The 17782-nt window shown below is 51.2% G+C and overlaps 1 protein-coding gene across 1 annotated transcript; it reads left to right on the top strand.

Annotated features, from left to right (window-relative positions):
- The first annotated feature begins 14124 nt into the window (after positions 1–14124).
- LOC134427643 (C-C motif chemokine 5-like) lies at positions 14125–16052 on the top strand. The gene is made up of 3 exons (XM_063173664.1): positions 14125–14364; positions 14843–14954; positions 15437–16052. Exons 1-3 carry the CDS (start codon positions 14292–14294, stop codon positions 15522–15524), a joined length of 273 nt encoding a protein of 90 aa, XP_063029734.1. The 5' UTR covers positions 14125–14291; the 3' UTR covers positions 15525–16052.
- Positions 16053–17782: the final 1730 nt, after the last annotated feature.

Here is a 17782-nt window from a genome sequence, read left to right as displayed (position 1 = left end):
TCTCAGTGTTCTAGGTCAGCATTTGAGCCCATGGAATTGGAGCTGTGGATATAAAACATCTGGATTGGAATTATTAATTTGGTGCCTAAATCCTTTTGTGGATCAGCCTTCCCCTCTGAACTAGGGAAACTGGGTGGGCATAAAGCAATTTTTCAGGGAAGTGTGGACAGCATCATCACCAGGAAGGTTTTACCCCAGAGCAGAAGTGGAAGATGGAGGGTTTTCAGTGATTACAGTCTCCAGTGGGCTTTGTCCCACGTTTGTTCCAGGTATTGTTATGCTGGTTTTACAAGGATAGGAGAGATGCACTCTCCAAGATGATGAATAAAACACCCGGGTGTCTGCTCTGTCTCTGAGAAACCTTCAAATCTATTCTCCTGTTGGGGAAGGGTTTCATCCCTGGTTATTTGGGCCATGGCAGAGCTGCTCCCTGCTACCTGCTGTGGCACATTTCCTGCTCTTTGCTCTTTGTAAGACATTTTGGTCTAAATCACATTACCTGTGACATTGAAACCCTGTTCCCCAGAGAGATGCAGGTTCCTTTTGAGGAGTTTCAAAGTAGTTTCCAAATAATCAGCGGCACGGACTGCAGATCTGGTTCTTCCTATGGGGTCCTTTAGGTGCTTCAGGAAATCCATCGGATTAACAATCTTCTCCTCCAGTTTTCTCTTTAAGCTAAACATAGAAGAGTTCTATGAAAGAGTTCTTCTCTGAAATCAGAGCTGCTCTGTCATGCTGGACTGGGTGTAATTACCTGTGACACCACTGCGGGGTCACACGCAGGCCCTGCCCAGTAGGACCGGCTGTCTGCATGTTAGCATGTCAGCTCAGATGGCTTTGGCAAAGAAAGCACTGTAATCCCCTACTTCAAGTTTGCAGTCATACTTCCTTGTCACAATAAACTTTGTTCTATCATGTGGAAATCCAGATCAATGAACTGTGTCTGGATAAAATTGTACATGTATTATGTTGCAAGGTGTATTCTGTGAACAGAGGGACAACCTTGCTCCTGTTCCATCTCTTTCTGGTCTCAAGGTTCTGTCTTGCTACTTTTGTAGGCTGAGTAGAGAGAGATGCCTTCCTAAATCATCCCACTGCCAGATCAGCCTTTTGGGACAATCACAGAGAATACATGGGGTTTGACTTCCACTGACATCTGTCTGGGGCAGGGTGTCCATCTGCACAACTCCAGTCCTTCTGAAGATGGGCAGAACTCCTGCTGCCAGGAGAGGACTCACACGTGTCCAGCATGTCTGAATCATTATGGACCAGTGAGAGATGCTTATGGCACTGTAGGTGAGGAAACAATGCTTGGAGGTCATGGTTGGTGGTTCTGGGACCAGAATCCAGCCAAACTGGGCAAAAGGATTGGACGGATCCTTTTGCCATGACAAAGAGAGCTCTGGTGCTAAGGCTTCTCCATAATAAATATGCATTGGAAAACAGAAAACACACACATGTCTTTAATCTTGCTACCTTAAAATATTTGGGCTGTCATGCAGGAACAACTCACCTTTTTCGGGCCTGTAAATATGTAGCATCTACCAACTGCCTGGCCTCAGTAATGATGCTCTGGAGAGATGAATCTGACAGCACCTCTGAGACCTCTGCTCCACAAAAATGAAGAAGAAGAAGCAGAAATGTAGCATACTCAATTATATACCAAAGGCTTTGTTCTCAACCAAACCGTGTCCCCAAGCTGCCACATACCAAGGTTTTTTTAACATTTTCAGGGATGGTGACACCATCACTGCTGTGGAAAGCCTCTTTCAATGTTTCCCAATCCTTTCTGTGAAGAAATTTTCCCCAATATCCAGTCTAAATCTCTGGCACAATTTGATGCCATGTCCTCTCCTCCTGTCCCTGTTCCCTGGAGCAGAGCCCCCGGCTGTGCCCTCCTGTCAGGAGCTGTGCAGAGCCACAAGGGCCCCCTGAGCCTCCTCTGCTCCAGGCTGAGAAAAGGAGCTTCCTCAGCTCCCTCAGCTGCTCCTGGGGCTCCAGACCTTTCTCCAGGGAAAGTGCACAGAAGAAATCAAAGATACAGTCTCTGCCCCAAGTTTTCTGTCATAAAATTATGATTTGCTCAGATGGGCTGTTGGTTAAATAGGGAGTTTCCTTAGGCGAATTTCTCGGGTATCAACTTCATTTTTAGTGGATCAATCTATAAGATATTTCAGTTTTTTATTGGAGCTGTGTCTAATTGGGAACTCCAGCTGAGTTTTGATTCACACCCTTTCCAGTATAGCAGCAGCCAAAGGACAAACAGGAACCTACTATTGCCTGAGGAGCCCATTGCTCCAACTGCACAGAGAGTGATGAGGGATCCCAGGAGACTCATCCTTGGATTTGTGCCTAGGGAGAAATGCAACATAAATCCTCAATGGGCAGGGCTTCATTGAGGGCTCAGAACAGACTGAGATGTTTGGTTTCAATATCTCTTTCAGGATCCAGGAATAAAATCGAGCCGCCTCTGTCCAGACCTGCCAGTGGGACTCGGGCTGGGGCTGTGGCTCTTGGGGTTGGCAGGACACAGGGACACCTCTGAGAGGTGGGACCCTCAGCAAGGTGGGCTGAGAGGCTGCCAAGGAATAGGAGTCAGGTACAGTCCAGCCTCAGTGGTGCAGGATATTGGGAAGGTGAGTTGGGAGACGGTGGTGTCCTGGGGTCCTGTCTTTGGCAACGCCCACAAGCAGCTGGTGGGAAGGAGCCTGACCCCACACTTCCCTCTCTGCCCCCTCCATCTTCATGCTGAACATGTCTATCATCACTGTCAACCACTCCTGCCAGTCCTCCTGCTGCTCCCTGAAAATTGTCTCTATTCCTGTTTCACATTAAAGCAGAAATGTGTATGATCTGTTCCACCAATATCTCTCACTGTGGCACAGCACCTTCCCTGAATGGAGTTTTTTAGCCCAAAGGTTGTAAATAGATTTAAGTAATTTAGTCAACTTTCAAATTGTTTAGAACAGGACAAAGACAAAATTTGGAAGAACTAACAGATTTCTCACAGTGGGAGAAGCTATCTTACATTTACAATCCATGAAAATTCTTGGACCGTGTTCCTGGGGATTGAAAGCTGCTCATTCCTTGCAAACGTGTATTGCAGGAATTTTCTGCATGAGAAATAAATCAGGCTGTCTTTGCTCACTTCTCACAATAAATTAAATACACATCAGGGCAGAAGGAGGAATGAAGCACCACCCGGTCCCAACACTCTGCTCTGCCTCCCATCTCCTTGGGTTCACCTGTGGAATGCACCAATATCCACAACAGAAATATCAAATGCAGATATAGAATGAAAATGCACTGATCTTACCTGCCATCTCTGCAGCACTGGCAGGGCTGGGAGAGAAGTCAGTTCTTTATACACCTGCACCGGGGCAGAAATTTGCTGGGTCTAAGATGGGTGTGGCCAAAAAAATGGGACCAGATTGAGCCAAGAGGAAATATCTGCTGGTTTGCTTTCCTGGAAGGATCTAGAAAGTGTACACTTCTCCATTCCTTCTGACTTCCTTCTTGAAAAATCAGTTTAAAAAGGAATGAAGACACATATTTCTTTCCTGCAAGCAAAAGAGGTCAGCTTAACTTTATGATGGTTAAAGACCATGGTGGAATTTGGCTTCTTTTTCCTTGTTGGTTGAATTTGTGAAGGTTTGGGAAGACAGAAATGGATCATTTTGCCAATGCATTTGGGGGCATCCCGAGGTCCACATACAGCATGTGTGAATGGTGGGCCTGCCACTATTTGTGTCCAGGCAAAACAAAGTTGTGTCCCATCAGGGATTTGGAAATTCCTATAAAATAATTGCTGATTATTAGGGATGACACAAAGTGGACAAGGAATGAGGCAGTAGTACAGAGCAGGGTCAAGCTGTCTCCAGTAAAATCACATGGACAGAAGTATGGACAATCCCAAAGTTATAGATGTGCCAATGCTCAGAAAGGAACAAAGTCTTGGGCTAAGTGATGTCATTCATTTCAATGTGAATTATGACAGAGCGTTAGGAGGAAATTCCTCCCTGTGAGGGTGGGCAGGCCCTGGCACAGGGTGCCCAGAGCAGCTGGGACTGCCCCTGGATCCCTGGCAGTGCCCAAGGCCAGGCTGGACAGTGGGAGGTGTCCCTGCCATGGCAGGGGGCAGAATGGGAGGAACATTAGGGTCCCTTCCAACAGAAACCATTCCATGATTCCATGATATGCAGGAGGGAAAAGGACTGTACTTCAGTGGACCAAGGTTGTAGAAATAATTTAATCCTTTGAACATTGGTGACGCTGATAACAAAAGACAATGCTGAATTTTCTTGCCATCAATCAGCCTTTTAAACCTCCTAGGATTAGGGAGCCAATCCTTCCTACTGTTCAAATATTTTCACAGCTCCTATTAACCAAAATAAATAAAAGAAAAGCATATACGATAAAGGAAACTGCTACCAAAAATATGTTGTTGTAAATCTGTCAGGGGGAAAAAAGAAAAAAAAAGGAATGCGATGGCCAGATTTTAAGAAACTGGAAATGCAAAGTCAATATTTCTCCCCTAAAGAGAAGTCTGAATCCAAATTAGGTGGCCCCCAGTACCAGAGGGACTGTGGTCACTCTACTAGGTGCTCCACCTTATCTATCCAGCTTTCCTTGCAAAACGTGCATAGGCAGAAGTCCGGGTACCTGCTGGGTGGCTTTGCTACTTTTTTTGTGTTTGTGACAAGTAACTTTTCCATAGTGACTCCTAAGGAACCTTCCCTGTCTGCCTACCCAGGCAGTCCCAGTGGCACCGCCAGAGCTGGGACCCGTGCAGAGCCAGGTGAGAGACACAGGGACACGCCTGGAGCTGATGGCTGCGGACCTTCCTTGCTTGGACTGGGGGAGTTTAAAGGCCTGGGCTTCCTTTGTTTGGATCCCTGCTCAGAGGCACCAACTCGAGCTGTTATTCAGTTGTTACACCACGATTAAATCATCTTGAGCATCCAGGCATTAGTGACTCTTCTGTGGGGAACTGGGGCTGAGCTGGTGAGGGCTGTGGGGAGCCTGGCAGGGTCACTGGTGCCGCTGCTGGGAAGGGCCCTCAGGCCCAGCTCAGGGGGTGCCAGTGAGACTGCCAGGCTGAAGGCAAGGAACGGCCAGGCCAGACAAGGAATCCTCCTTTACATCACACCGCCCTTGGCCAGGAGCACTGTCCGCCCTGGAGCACACAGGCCCTGGAGGGCAGGCAGCCCACGCTGCTCCCGTGGCCCCAGCGCCCTGCCAGGCAAAGGCCGCACTCACATCCCGTCCATCGCTGGGCCCAAGGGCAGCTCCCAAGGTGAGCACTCCCCTGTCACCTCCTGCTGGGGTTTGGGGTGCTCCAGTGCAATCTTTGGAGCCTCCAGAAAACCCAGGGTGTCCTGCTCACCAAGACCAATGTACATTCAGCAGTTTACAAGACATCAGGTAACCAGGGTAATAATTACCCATTACTTATTTGACCAAGCAGCAGATCTCCTCTATCTTGAGAAGATGCAGGTTTCTTTTCTCTCAGGCTCTTGGTATTGCTAGCATTATTTCTTGGTCCTGTACAGGATGCAGATCTTCACCCCAGAGCTATGTAAACCATTGGTGGTGTTTGCTAAAAAAGTAGCTGTAGGAACAAATGTTCCTTAAACTCCAGCAACACAAACAAAAGAAAGAGCTTATTACTGCATTCCTAACTCCCATCCCAAGAGCAAAAGGCAACGTCCTACCCTTCCTCATTTGACACCTCTGATATTCTTGCAAGCTCCTTCAGCTTTCTTTTCATAGAAATCATAGAATCACAGAATCCCAAACTGGTTTGAGATGGAAGGAACCTTAAAGGTCATCTCATTCCACCCCATCCCATGCACAGGTACACTTCCTACTAGACCAGATTGCTCCAAGCCCCATTTGACCTGGCCTTAGGTGAGAGAGACACATTTAAATCCCAGGTGGGAACCATGAGGCCTCAAGTTTAATAATGATTAAGGACTTAAATTGGGTACAACTTCAGACGTACAAAGTTTCCTCTTCACCCACCAATGGTGTATTTTTCCTATATTTCAAACCATGGATTTATTTACAAACTGAGAGCCAATAGCCTGTACAAGCCAATCTGTCCTTGTCCAGGGCACAGGTTTACATAACTGTATCCAGTGCATCTTCTGCTCCAATAGATGAAGGGCAGTGCTTATAAAGGGATGTAGGGAGCAGGATAACACAGATAAAAGTGAGAAGTAATAGGTTACAGCGCAGAAATTGTAGGGCAACTAGAGGAGAAAAACTTCCCAGCAGCATAGTGGTGATGTTTAATAAAACCAGATTGTCCAGCTTTAAAAATAGAAAGGCTGCAACTCCAAGAGGCAACTTTAACTTTTTATGGATAAATGACAGCAGCAGCCAGGGATGTTCAAGAGGTGGCACCACAGAGGTGTTCAGGGGTGTCTCCAGCTGTGGGACACCCAGGGGTGACATTATCACCTCTTCTGGAAGCTCTCCTTTAAAGACTCAACACTCAAGGCTATGAAGCCTCCTTGGTGCATCTCCCCACCTGCCATGGAGATACTTCATGGCCCTGGGAGGTGCTCCAGGCGAGCCCAAGAGTCTGGGGAGACACCAGTGAGGACAGGGAGGGGCTCCTTCCAGACCTCCCTCGAGCAGGAGGCGCAGTGCCCAGGGCTGGAAAGCCTTGGAGAGGCATCTGTGACTTTCCAGAGCAGTGGTAGGACCCACCACACAGACACCAAAACAAGCTACAGCACATCCATGCACAGAAAATGCTCATCTGGCAAGGCCTAAAGGGGACCCCAGTCCTGAGCAGCAGCTAGAACACTTCTTCCATAAGAACAACAATCCTTCCCCAGGGGCTGAAGCTTTGTTTCCCTTCCCGTGGACCAAACTCCCCGAAGAAAACCTTCAGCTCCCCCTCAGGAACCAAACTTCTTCCTGCCCCGTCCTTCAGCAAACCTTTCTTCCATCCCTTCCCTTCTCTTCCAGACTGTGATGCCATGCTCAGGCAGGAAGATGGGAGATGGCTCCTCTGGAGATGGGGCTGGCAGGAGTAAAGACAGAATGCAGGAGAATGGTTTCTCCATTTTCCATGGATCTTCCTGCTCTGGAATCAGTTCCTACCTTATCTGGAAATATGGGAACAGCAGAAGCAGCTGTCAGGCCCCTGGAAAGCCTGGAGAACACCCTAGGAGAACACATGGCTTCAAACACTCCAGAGGTTTAGCAAGAGAAGGGAAGAGCCTTTAGGTTCCGCTGCAGTTTTCATTGTGCCCCACAGCTGGGAAATATGGGAGTCATCCACAGCCATGGATGATTTTTCCTGGACTGCCGCTTAAATTCTTAAGAGGCTGAATATGTGAATAGAAGCAAAAAAGGATCACAGATTTTGTGGCTTGATTCAACGTTTAACCCTGTGAGGGAATGTCTGTATGGAGAGAGCTTGCAGGGGTTCCCTGGCATTCCAAGGCTCCTCTGGATCATCCTATACCCACACATTGCAACCAGTGACACACCAGTTCATGGTGAGAGCAGTGTCTTTAACATTGCATCAAGGGATGGGAGGGAACAGTGAATCAAGGAATCACAAAATCATTTAGACTGGAAAAGCCCTTTGAGACAATCGAATCCAACCATTCCTCCAGCACTGGCAAGGCCACCACTAACCCATTCCCCAAGAGACTTTTTGAGCAATTCCAGGGATGGTGATTCCACCACTGCACTGGGCAACTGGTTCTAGTGCCTGACCATCCTTTCAGTGAAGGAATGTTTGTTAATATCAACCTAAACCTGCCCTGGCATAGCTTGAGGCCATTCCCTGTCCTCAGGAATGGTGAGAGCTGTGTGCTGTGTCCAGCAAAGTTGATACTCAGGCAGGGCTGTCACTGTTTTCTGAAACTTGGAAGATTAAAGGGTGAAAATGAGAGTCTGAATGTTTCCTTGATTTAGAAGCTCTGCCTCATGACACACCCTGTGGTTTTCTCTATTGCATAATACAGCAAAGTGCCATTTGTTACAAGAGAAGAGCTGTCAGCTCTCTGTTGAACTCAGACTTTTCTGTAAACACATCCTGTTCTTTTAACCAGGCAAGATTGTTTTGTCTGTAAATATGACAAGAATTGTAGTTGAAAATAGCTGTTCACTGCCAATGACACAAGATTAGATAAAGAAAAAAGTCAATAAGATGAAAGACTCAGAGGAATATTGGGGCAATTCCGACCGGTGCAACCAAAGTGTGAGTCCAGCCAGGCTGCAAAAACAGTTGGGCACCATGGTGTCCTCCAGTCTCCTCCAGATGCTTCTGTTGGAGCTCTTGAGACCACACCTTTCAGCCTCCTTAACCCCCTCAGACCTCTTTTCTTCAGGTCCAGTCTCCTTCAGCCTCCTCTGACAGGGTGCCACTGCTCTCCAGGACCCTGTGCTCCCACTTTGGTCATCTCCAGGTCCTTCCACTGTGGTCTGGACCCTCCCATCCTTTTGATATCATGGTGGACCACTCCAGACCCCATTTTGGGATCTGGTAATGTGCAAGTCCCTGCTGATAAATCCCCATGTGAGGGGCACGGAAGAGCCAGTGACACAGGGAAGCTCTTGTACAGCTCTTAGACATAACTCCAGGAACCCAGGGAGGGCTTTGGATGTCTCAGATGAGTCCCCAAAGGCAGCTCCCACCCAAACCAAGGACAGTGCTTCTAGGACTGCCCTCCAAATTTGATTTATGCTCCAAAGGAGAGGCCAAGTTGCTACCAAACCTTGCTCAGCAAGCATTTCCTCTTGACAGCCACCTTTTCCTCCTTTCTCCAAATTCCCTGTTCCAAAAGCCCAAATGCAGGCAGAAACCTGGTGAGAACCACACAGGCCTGGAACATCTCCTCCCAGCTGCAGGACAGAACCTGCCAGGTCCATGGCTCAGGCTGCCTCCAAGAGCCACGTCTGGACATGTTGTCACAGAGGCAAAAAAGGGACATTGAGGGAAGAGGGGATGGAGAAGGCTGGGATATTTCCAGGCTAGTAAAGGAGATTGGGAACAGTTGTCCTGGGACAAGTTTCCTGTTGGATACAAGGAGATAAGACAGGACACAGACCTCCCACCATGTCCATCCCCCATGCCATCTCCCCTGAGGCTGTGTCCAGTGCCCAGCTCCCATTCCCAGCCCTGCTGGGGTGCTCTGTGCAGGGCAGGTGGCAGCATGATCAGCAGTCCCTGGGCTGGATGTGAAGCAGGGATAGCAGCATCCATGTCCAGGATGGGAGCAGGTCCTGCTGTGCTCCTGGGCAGGGTTACAGCCAGGGCCTCTGCAGACACAGCCTGGGCAAGCTGCTGTGATGGCCGAGTGGTGAAGGCTTAAAATGGGCTTGAAATCCTCTGGGGTTTCCCCACATGGGTTCAAGTCCTGCTGACAGAAGGAGTTTTACTGTCAGTCCCTGTCCCCCTGGCCCCGGGAGGGACAGACAGACACAGGGCAGTCACACTCCCTCGAGGGGACCCTGTGTTCCCATCCTGCCTCTGGCCCTGATATCCAGGGACTCTTTACCCTTAGGAGGTGGTCAGGAGGGTGTTCAGAGGAGCAGCCCTGCAGCTCTTCTTATCACAGGAAGAAATACTGCAATAGCATGTCCCAGACAGCCTTGTCACCCTGCTCCCAACAGCTGTGTGATACTGTTTCCTGTGGATGTGTCACCCTGCTTTGTACCTGCTGTCACCCTGCTCCCTACAGAGGTGTCACCTTGCTTTCTGTGTCCCCTGCCTTCTGCCACCCTTTGCCCAGCTCCCTGCAGCTGTGTCCCCCTGCTCCCAAAACCCATCACCCTGCTCCCTACAGCCATCCTCTGCAGTGACAGAACGAACTTTGTTAGAGCCCTGGGATTTATTGTGGCACTGACAGCCAGAGACTAATGCCTCAAATGTTTTAAAGAGATAAGGGCAAAGGCTGATAAGAAGCAGATCCTGGAGGGGCAGGGTAATGTTGTTTATCATGCCAATTCCCTCCCTTCCAACGATTCCTGACTGGCACAACAAAGCATTTGGGAGATTTGGGAGATTTGTGGCCGAGCCGTGGCCATGGCGTTAGAAGGGGACATAAACCACCCCAGTGCCCAGTATTGCATCAGACAGTGTAAAACCCCTCCCCGGGCCGACATGGGGGCATTGGCTGTGAGCCCCCACATCCCTGTCACACCCTGCTCCCTACACCCCACCACAGGGGCATTGCCCCACTGGCAGCTGCTGCCCGATGGCGCTGCGAGGACAGGAGGCTGCTGCCACCCCCCAAAATCCGTGCCACCCTGACCCAGCCCCACACACCGGGAGCTTTTGAACCCTGAACTGAGCTCCAGGAGCTGTTCCAGGACAGCACAGCCACCCAGGAAAAGACTGGCACCTGTGGTGGCTGCAGGAATCCCTTCCCTGGCTGGGAATTGAACCCAGGCAGCAGCAGCGAGAGTGCCAAACCCTGACCACGGGACCACCAGGGTCACTCCTTGGTGACCAACAGGGACGAGTGGCCAGCACTAGGATGACCTGCTGCTGGCATCAACCAAGCCGTGAAGGGACAGGGACACTTGCTCCCTGCAGTTAAGGGAGAGGACCAGAGAGGATGGATGTCACAGCCTTTCTGGGGGAATTGGCAGGGATGCCTGTGGCTTTGGGAAGCCCCTCTGTGCAGGGGTTCCCCACCTCTGTAGGCCAGGGCAGCAGGAGATAGTAGTGCTATGACTGACCACCACTGAAGGCAGGTTTGGGGAAGGCAGTGACAGCAAATGGTTCAGAAAAAAGTGTAGCATACTCTGGAGGTTCACCAGGGAGGTTTTCCTGCTGCTACTGGATCATTGCCCCCTGTGCACTGCCAGGCCCGTGTGACACACACCACTCTGGGCACAGTGTCATGGACACAACAATACTGACCCCCAGAGCTTCCCCAGAGTCACCTGGGAGAGCAGCAGTGCAGGGACAGGCTGAGTGTCAGCACGGCCTTTCCTGGGCAAGGGAAACTGATCTGAGCCCTGGCGCTGGGCAGGGAGTGTGTCTGGAGCCACATTCCTGCCAGTTTTACAGTAACCTCATCATCCTGTTTGTCTTGAGAAAACAGCTGGTTGGGGCCAGCTTTTGGAACCTAATCTGGAGCTGTGAAGAGCAGGTAACCAGTAAGTGATTCTCTTTTACAGAGAATCCTTAGAGGGAGTACAGACTTCTGTCTTCCTTTGTCCCACGGAAGGGGAACAAAAAGTGTCTTCCTGATGAACAGGGAGATGGAGAGGGGCTGGAAATGGTCCCCCCACTCCCCAAGGATTTACTGCCAGCAAAGACATGGCATTGCAGAGCTGCAGACCCCTGCCCAGGACAAAAAGCACAAGGGAGAGCCCAGGGCTCCAGGAGAAAGTACAAGTGCCACCTGTGCCTGCAGCTGCCAGCACAGCGGGGCTCTGATTCAAGGAGAAGGAGCACTGACACGGGGGATGGAGCTCCTGGGCTGTGTGCAGGGAGGAGACGTCTCCAGGGCTCCTCGGCTGAGGGATGACCCGTGGCTGGGGCGGAGGGGAGTGGAAGGGCTCCAGGAACGCTTCCCGTGGAGGACAGCAGAGGGCCCAGCGCTCCTTGGATGCTCGCCTGTGGTTGGGAAGGGAATGGACAGAGAGAAAACCTCCCTGGTTTCCAGGCATCGAGGCACACAGATTGCAGAAACCTCCCCTTTGCTTTGCTTTGTCTTGTGCCATGCAGCTCCAAAAAATGGTCCGTGCAGCTCCCGTCTCCATCTGAGGCCAGACACCACCGTGGTGCCCCCCCACAGCCCTTCCCTGGCCTGGGCAGAGGGTCCCAGTGTGGCTCTGGGCATCCCCCAGCCCCGGTCCCTGTGGTGCCACCATCTCCCCCCAGGTTCCTCTGCAGAGCCAGGTGGATCCCAGGTGCCACCTTGGCCAACACCTTTCCTTGGGGAGCTGCCTTCCAAGGAGAAGGAGAAGGCAAAGGAAGGCAGCTTTGGGGAATGTAGCCTGGAGAAAGGATGGGGCTACAACAAATGACTTGGCATCTTTCCAAACCTCTGACATCTCTGCTCTGAGGGCCAGGGCTGCAGAATGCACCTTCAGAAACCCTGCACAGGGCAAAGCCCCCGAGCGAGGGGCAAGTGGGCTGTGTGATGATCCTATAGGACTGTGCCAGTCCTTGGGCATGTCTGGGACAGGGAAGGGGGAGGCTGTGCAGGGCTGAGAAGTCACGCCTTGCTGTGAGAGCAATAATCAGATGTCATGGTTTCGGTTGCCTTTACCAGCCATGACAGAGCGTGAGCTCTGGCTGCCTTGCGGTTGGGAGATCAGAATCTTTCTGTGGTTTCTGAGATCTTGATCTGGCCCTGTCACATATCATGTCACAGGCAGTAACAGTTCCTTCACCTGCCAGCAGATCTGGGAACACCAAACAGTTCATTTGCTCGCCCCAAGGCAGGACAGTCTCCATCTCTGCCACCTGCCAAGGGGACAGGGAGGTGACACAGCATGGCAGCTGCTTTTCGGAGCCCTTTGTAGGGCCACGTGGCAAGGCAGGTGGGGGACATAAAACCAGACTTTTTCTAGAGGCACTGCTCCTTGGAAAGAGAAATCCCAGCCCCAGGATCAGCCTTGGGGCAGTGGGGATGAGGCTCAGCACAAAATGCAGTTGTTGTTGTTGTGCTGAGAAGATGAGGGTAAGTCCCACTGCCTTACTTTACACCCTACATTGATCTGGGGCATAAGAAATTCTCACATCAATTAGCCAGACCAATTCTGGAATACAATATGGCAGTAGCAATAAATAATCCATCTCCCCATCTCTGACAGGAAGAGTCCCTTGGCAAATTCCAGCTGAGGTTGTGTCTTTTGCAAAGCCTGAATACCTGCAGCACATTGCTGTGCTGCCCCAAAATGCCAGCACTATGTGTCTGTGACAACCCCATGATGTCAGGCTCTTGGTTCAGCTCCAGCTCCTGCTCATGAAGACTCCTCAGGGTCCTTAGGACATGCCGTGGATGCCTCCTGGGAGAAACCATGGGCTCCTGCCCACCCCAGCAGGGTCCCTGGCACAGCCCTGGAGACCCTCCTGCAGCCCTGGTCCCCACCATGGGGGCATTGTGGTGGAGGGGACACTGGGAAGGTTCTGAGTGCCCCCCCAGACCCATGAGGCCAGTGGGGGAGAAGGAGAATGGCAGCAGAGCAGCCCTTCTCTGCAGCCCTGGGGATGAGGGTCAGTGAGGAAATCTGGGAAACACGAGCTTGTGGCACCTTGTGAGCAGCAGCTGGGCTGGGAAACACCCAGAGGAACCACAGGCTGTGAGCTGGCAAAATGGGGGCCAGTCACAAAGTAGAGAGATGGAAAAAGGGAAATGCTCCCTGGAACATCCTGGGGAACATGTCATGTCACAGCAAGGGCAGTGCCAGGGGCCTCTGTGCAGTCCCTGCCGTGACCTCCATGACTGCAGGTGGGCACCAAGGGCTGGGGTCTCTTGGTCCCTCTCAGCTCCCTGGGCTGGGGGAGCTCCTGCTCTGCCCCCTGCATCCCACCTTGAACAAACCCACTGGCGCTTGGAGAAGATGCTCTTTGCAGAGTTAGCCCATCCAGGCAGGACTCCCAGTGCAGCCCAGCCCCTGCTGGGATTGTTGGCAGGGGTTTGGAGGGCACAGCCCCACCCTGGAAGCACAGCACTGAGAATTCTGTGCTTGATGGTGCCAAGGCTGCCAACCTGGACCTACAGCCAGTCTCCAGACTGAGTGTTCCTGCTGTCCACACTGCCCTCACTGACCCCTGTATCCACCCTGGACACTTCCCAGACCCAGCACTGGAGAAGGGACCCCTTGGTGGAGCCTGCACCTTCCATTTGAGGTTCTGAGCACCTCTAACCCCCAGACCTGGTTCCTTGAAGATGAGACTGAGCTGGGTCCTCCTGGTGCTTTTGTGGGGATGCTGAGGTGACTGATAAACAGAGTTGTTTTGGATGATGCATGTGAACCTGCTGCTCAAGGTTGGTTTCATATCCTGTCTTGGTCACTAGAGGCTGATTTGCTCACACTTACCTCCCTTCACACAAAGGCTATTCTGCTACTTCCTCAGCCAGCTGTTTCTTTTTTTTTTTTTTTTTTTTTTTTCCTTCAGTATTTCTGAGGCAAAGGTGCCATGACATCAGCTCTGTTATGTTTTGGAAATTCCACGTTTGCTTTCAGTTCTGACTGACTGGCCACTGTCCCTATAAAGAGCAAGGACTAAGCCAGCACCTCACAAAAGGCACAGGAGGAACCTGCTCTGATCCTGCCTCTGCTTATCCCTGTCCAGGATGAACATCTCCACACTCTGCCTCTCCATCATCCTGGTTGCTCACCTCTTTTCTCAGGCCCTTCCTGCTCCATGTGAGTACAGCATCCCTCTGCTCTCCTGGGGTGGACTTTAGCTCTGACTGTCTGCAATTTGGAGCAGAACTCACAAAAGTCAGCTGCAAATGTTGGAAACCTGTTTGAATAACTTCTCCTGATTTATTTCAGCTGGTCTTCCTTTCTAATATCCTTTTATTTTAGGGATGAATTTTACTGGTATAAAAGGTTTCAGGTTTCCTCTCCCCTCATTTTCTTGCTGGCCCTTAGGAGTGGACACAGGGTGACAATAGGGATTTTTACCCTGGATGTTATTGTAAAACATTTAACAAACAATCCTAGCAATATTTTTTTAATCAAGTTTCTCTGTTCACAGCAATTTCTTGCTGATTTTTAGGGAAAACAGGAGGAGAAGGGACAGTTCAGCTGATTACGGAGGTGGTTGTCTATGCTCTCAGCCAGGAAAGTACAATTTATTGAGTAATGGTCTCAGGCTGGATTTCCTGATCTCTTGCAGTGGGGTCTGACATGGGTTTGTGCTGCTTCAGCTACGTCTCACGAAAGCTGCCTCAGAGCCATGTGCAGGAGTATTTCTACACCAGCAGCAAGTGCTCCCAGCCAGCAGTTGTGTAAGTACCAGCCCAGGCCGTGAGGGGAGGCTCTGCCAGCCTCCGGGCTCCTGGCTTCACATCCAGCAGGGCCAGGATGCTGTAAGGCACCACGCCTGGGCAAGGGAGCAGCCACCCAGGCCCCATGTGCGCTGTGTGAGCCCTCACCCTCCTCAGCTGAGAAATGAGTGGTCCCTTGGTCTGCTTGGACTGTCCTGATGCTGGGAGTAAGGCATGGGAAGGAGGTCAGGGGGCAGCGAGACCTTCCAGAGCTTGATGAACTCAATGCACACAACATTCCACACTGCGCCCGGGCTCACCCTGTGCACAGGACAGGGGGACAGATATCTGAGCATGGCAGGGTCTCCCAAGGGACCCTGATCTCCCCCTGGGTTTTAGCACACTCTGCAGCTCAAGGATGCTTGAGAGTTTGTGAGAGATGACCCAATAACATGACCCCAGTCCCTGATGCCCCTTTTCCCCCTGAACTCATGACTTGCCAGGTTTGTGACCAGGAAGAAGCGGGAGGTCTGTGCTAACCCTGATTCCAGGTGGGTGAAGGAATACGTGAACAGCCTGGAGCTGCAGTGAGCACTGGAAGCTGAGAAGTCCTGCCAGACCACCCAGGAGAGTTTGGCACAGACCTAGCAATGCTACTGCCAAGCACCAGGACCTGCTGAGCCACCTTAGGACCCTGGAAGTTTGTTTTGCCTTGCAAAGGTGTCATTTGTCCACAATAATTCAGCTACACTTCGGGCAGACATGATGCTGAAGACCTCTTGGCCTTGCAGACCCATCTTGGGGTGCCCTGCTGTGTGATGTGGCTAAACTGAGCCCCACCTTGTGCCTCCACTGCTAGAATGGGAGGGGCATTTCATCCCAGAGCTGTCTGTGGGTTGGAATTAGCTCTGAGTGCTGTTTTATGACCCCAGGATTAATTTTCCTACTGAATTTTGTAATGGTGCAATAGATGCTGAGAGTAAGATCTGTCCCTAGAGAAGGAAGTGGTACCCTGGTTACTTACAGGATGCTTGTTGTGGAACCACAGTGTTCAGCCTTATTCTCAAATTGCTGTTTTGTGCTGGTGCCAATGAATAAAGCTGTTTTCTCTCTGTGTCATCACTGGTTGTTCCCCTCCTGTTTGGAAAATGGGGACCCCACTAAAACTATTTTTGGGGATGTAGGGGAAAACCCAACTTCTCAGCTGGAAGTGCCCCAGCCTTCTTAGTCCTAAAAGCCTTCCCTTCTGCTTGGCCTCCCTGATCCCAGCACCACAGCAGCACCAGCCCCAGCACCTCCCAGCCCTTCCCAGTCCCTGCACTTCTTCCCAGCCCTTTCCCCCATCACATCATAGCCAAGGCTGGGAGCTAGTGGGGCTGTGCCACTGCAGATTTGGCAAAGAAATGCCTGGAAATCTCAGGGTGGGGATTCAGGGGTGTCCCTGTGGTGAGAGGAAAGGGGGATGGCCAGGACTACATCCCTGGCAGAGGCTTCTTTGGAATGTAGCCTGAGCCAGGCTAAACTCTTGGGATGCTCTGTTAATGTTTATTGCAAGACAAGCACCAATTCACTGTTGTTCTGCAGCTTCCTAGGGCAGGAAACAAGATTTTGTTTTAAAAAGCACAAAGTAAAACCAACAAAAGCACTTTATCAGCCTGCGGTTGACACTTAAAACTGGCTGGTAACTTTGTGGGTAGAAAATGAGACTGCTGGCCCCATCTCCCTGCTGGGGCTCTGCAGAGGATGATAACAATTCAGGCTGTGTCCCTCAGAACTGGTTATGAGGGACAGAAAACCAGTGTGAGTAAACTGTCTGTAAAGCAGCCCCAAGCCCTGCTGGTGCCACAGTGCTCCGCAGATGCTCAGGTTGTCTCCTGACCTCTCCTTGCTCACCATCACCTCTGCCCAGGGCAGGGGCAGAGTCTCCATCCCAGGAATTTAACAGATGTGTGGATGTGGCACTTAGGGACGTGGGTGGTCTTGGCAGTGCTGGGGAATGGCTGGAGCCACCATCCTGGAGGTCTTTTCCAGCCTTAGTGATTCTGTGGGTCTGGGTGGGTGGACTCACCTGGAGTAGAGCAGGATTGGGAAAGAAAAGCAGAAACAAGGAGAGAAACAAGGCTCAAGCAGAGAGACCTTCGAGTTCCCACCTGGACTTGGGCAGATACACAGACCATGTTTGTACTTAGCCTGATCCATCCAGCCCCCACTTTCCACAGGGCAGCACCAAGGATGGGATGTATAAACGGGTGGGTTTAGGAGAAAGGATTCTTGGACAAAGTGGCCAGTGCAAGTTGAAAAGACAGAAATTGAAGAGGCTGAGGTGTGAGGCCAAGATCCAACTATCCGCTCTCCAGGAGTGGCAGGGAGAGGCCATTCCAGGATGTTCATTATGGGTTTGGGAGCAGTGACCAGCCAGGAGAAAAGGTGGGCACTGGCACTGAGGGTGTCCCTGGCACCTTTCTCCTCCCAGGGCTTCTTCAAGTGAAGCTGGGAGAGAGGGAACAGCCACAGGGTTCATGCTCTCAAAAAGGCCAGAGAAAACCAGGCTATCCAGTGTTTTGCCCATGGGACCATGAAGGTCTTCTGATCTCCTGATGCCTTCTGCCGCTGCAGGCAGGGAAGGAAACGTTCCCTAAGTCCAGCAACTGGAAACTCAAACCAGAAAGGCTTGAGAGGGAAATTCCCACAAGTGCCTGGCACACAGCCAGGGACTGTCCTGAGGGGAGGCAGCTGCAGCACTGGATGATCCAGCCTCTCCAGCCTGTCCCTGCATCCTGGGCATGGGATAAACCCCAGTACTCCCCTCAGCTTCCCTTTCTCCAAAACATCCATCCTCCATCCCCTCT

The sequence above is a fragment of the Melospiza melodia genome, chromosome 21 (genome assembly GCF_035770615.1).
Source record: "Melospiza melodia melodia isolate bMelMel2 chromosome 21, bMelMel2.pri, whole genome shotgun sequence".
Lineage (NCBI taxonomy): Eukaryota > Metazoa > Chordata > Aves > Passeriformes > Passerellidae > Melospiza > Melospiza melodia.
The sequence above is the reverse complement of the archived record's forward strand: the minus strand, read 5'-3'. Positions and strand labels throughout refer to the sequence as shown.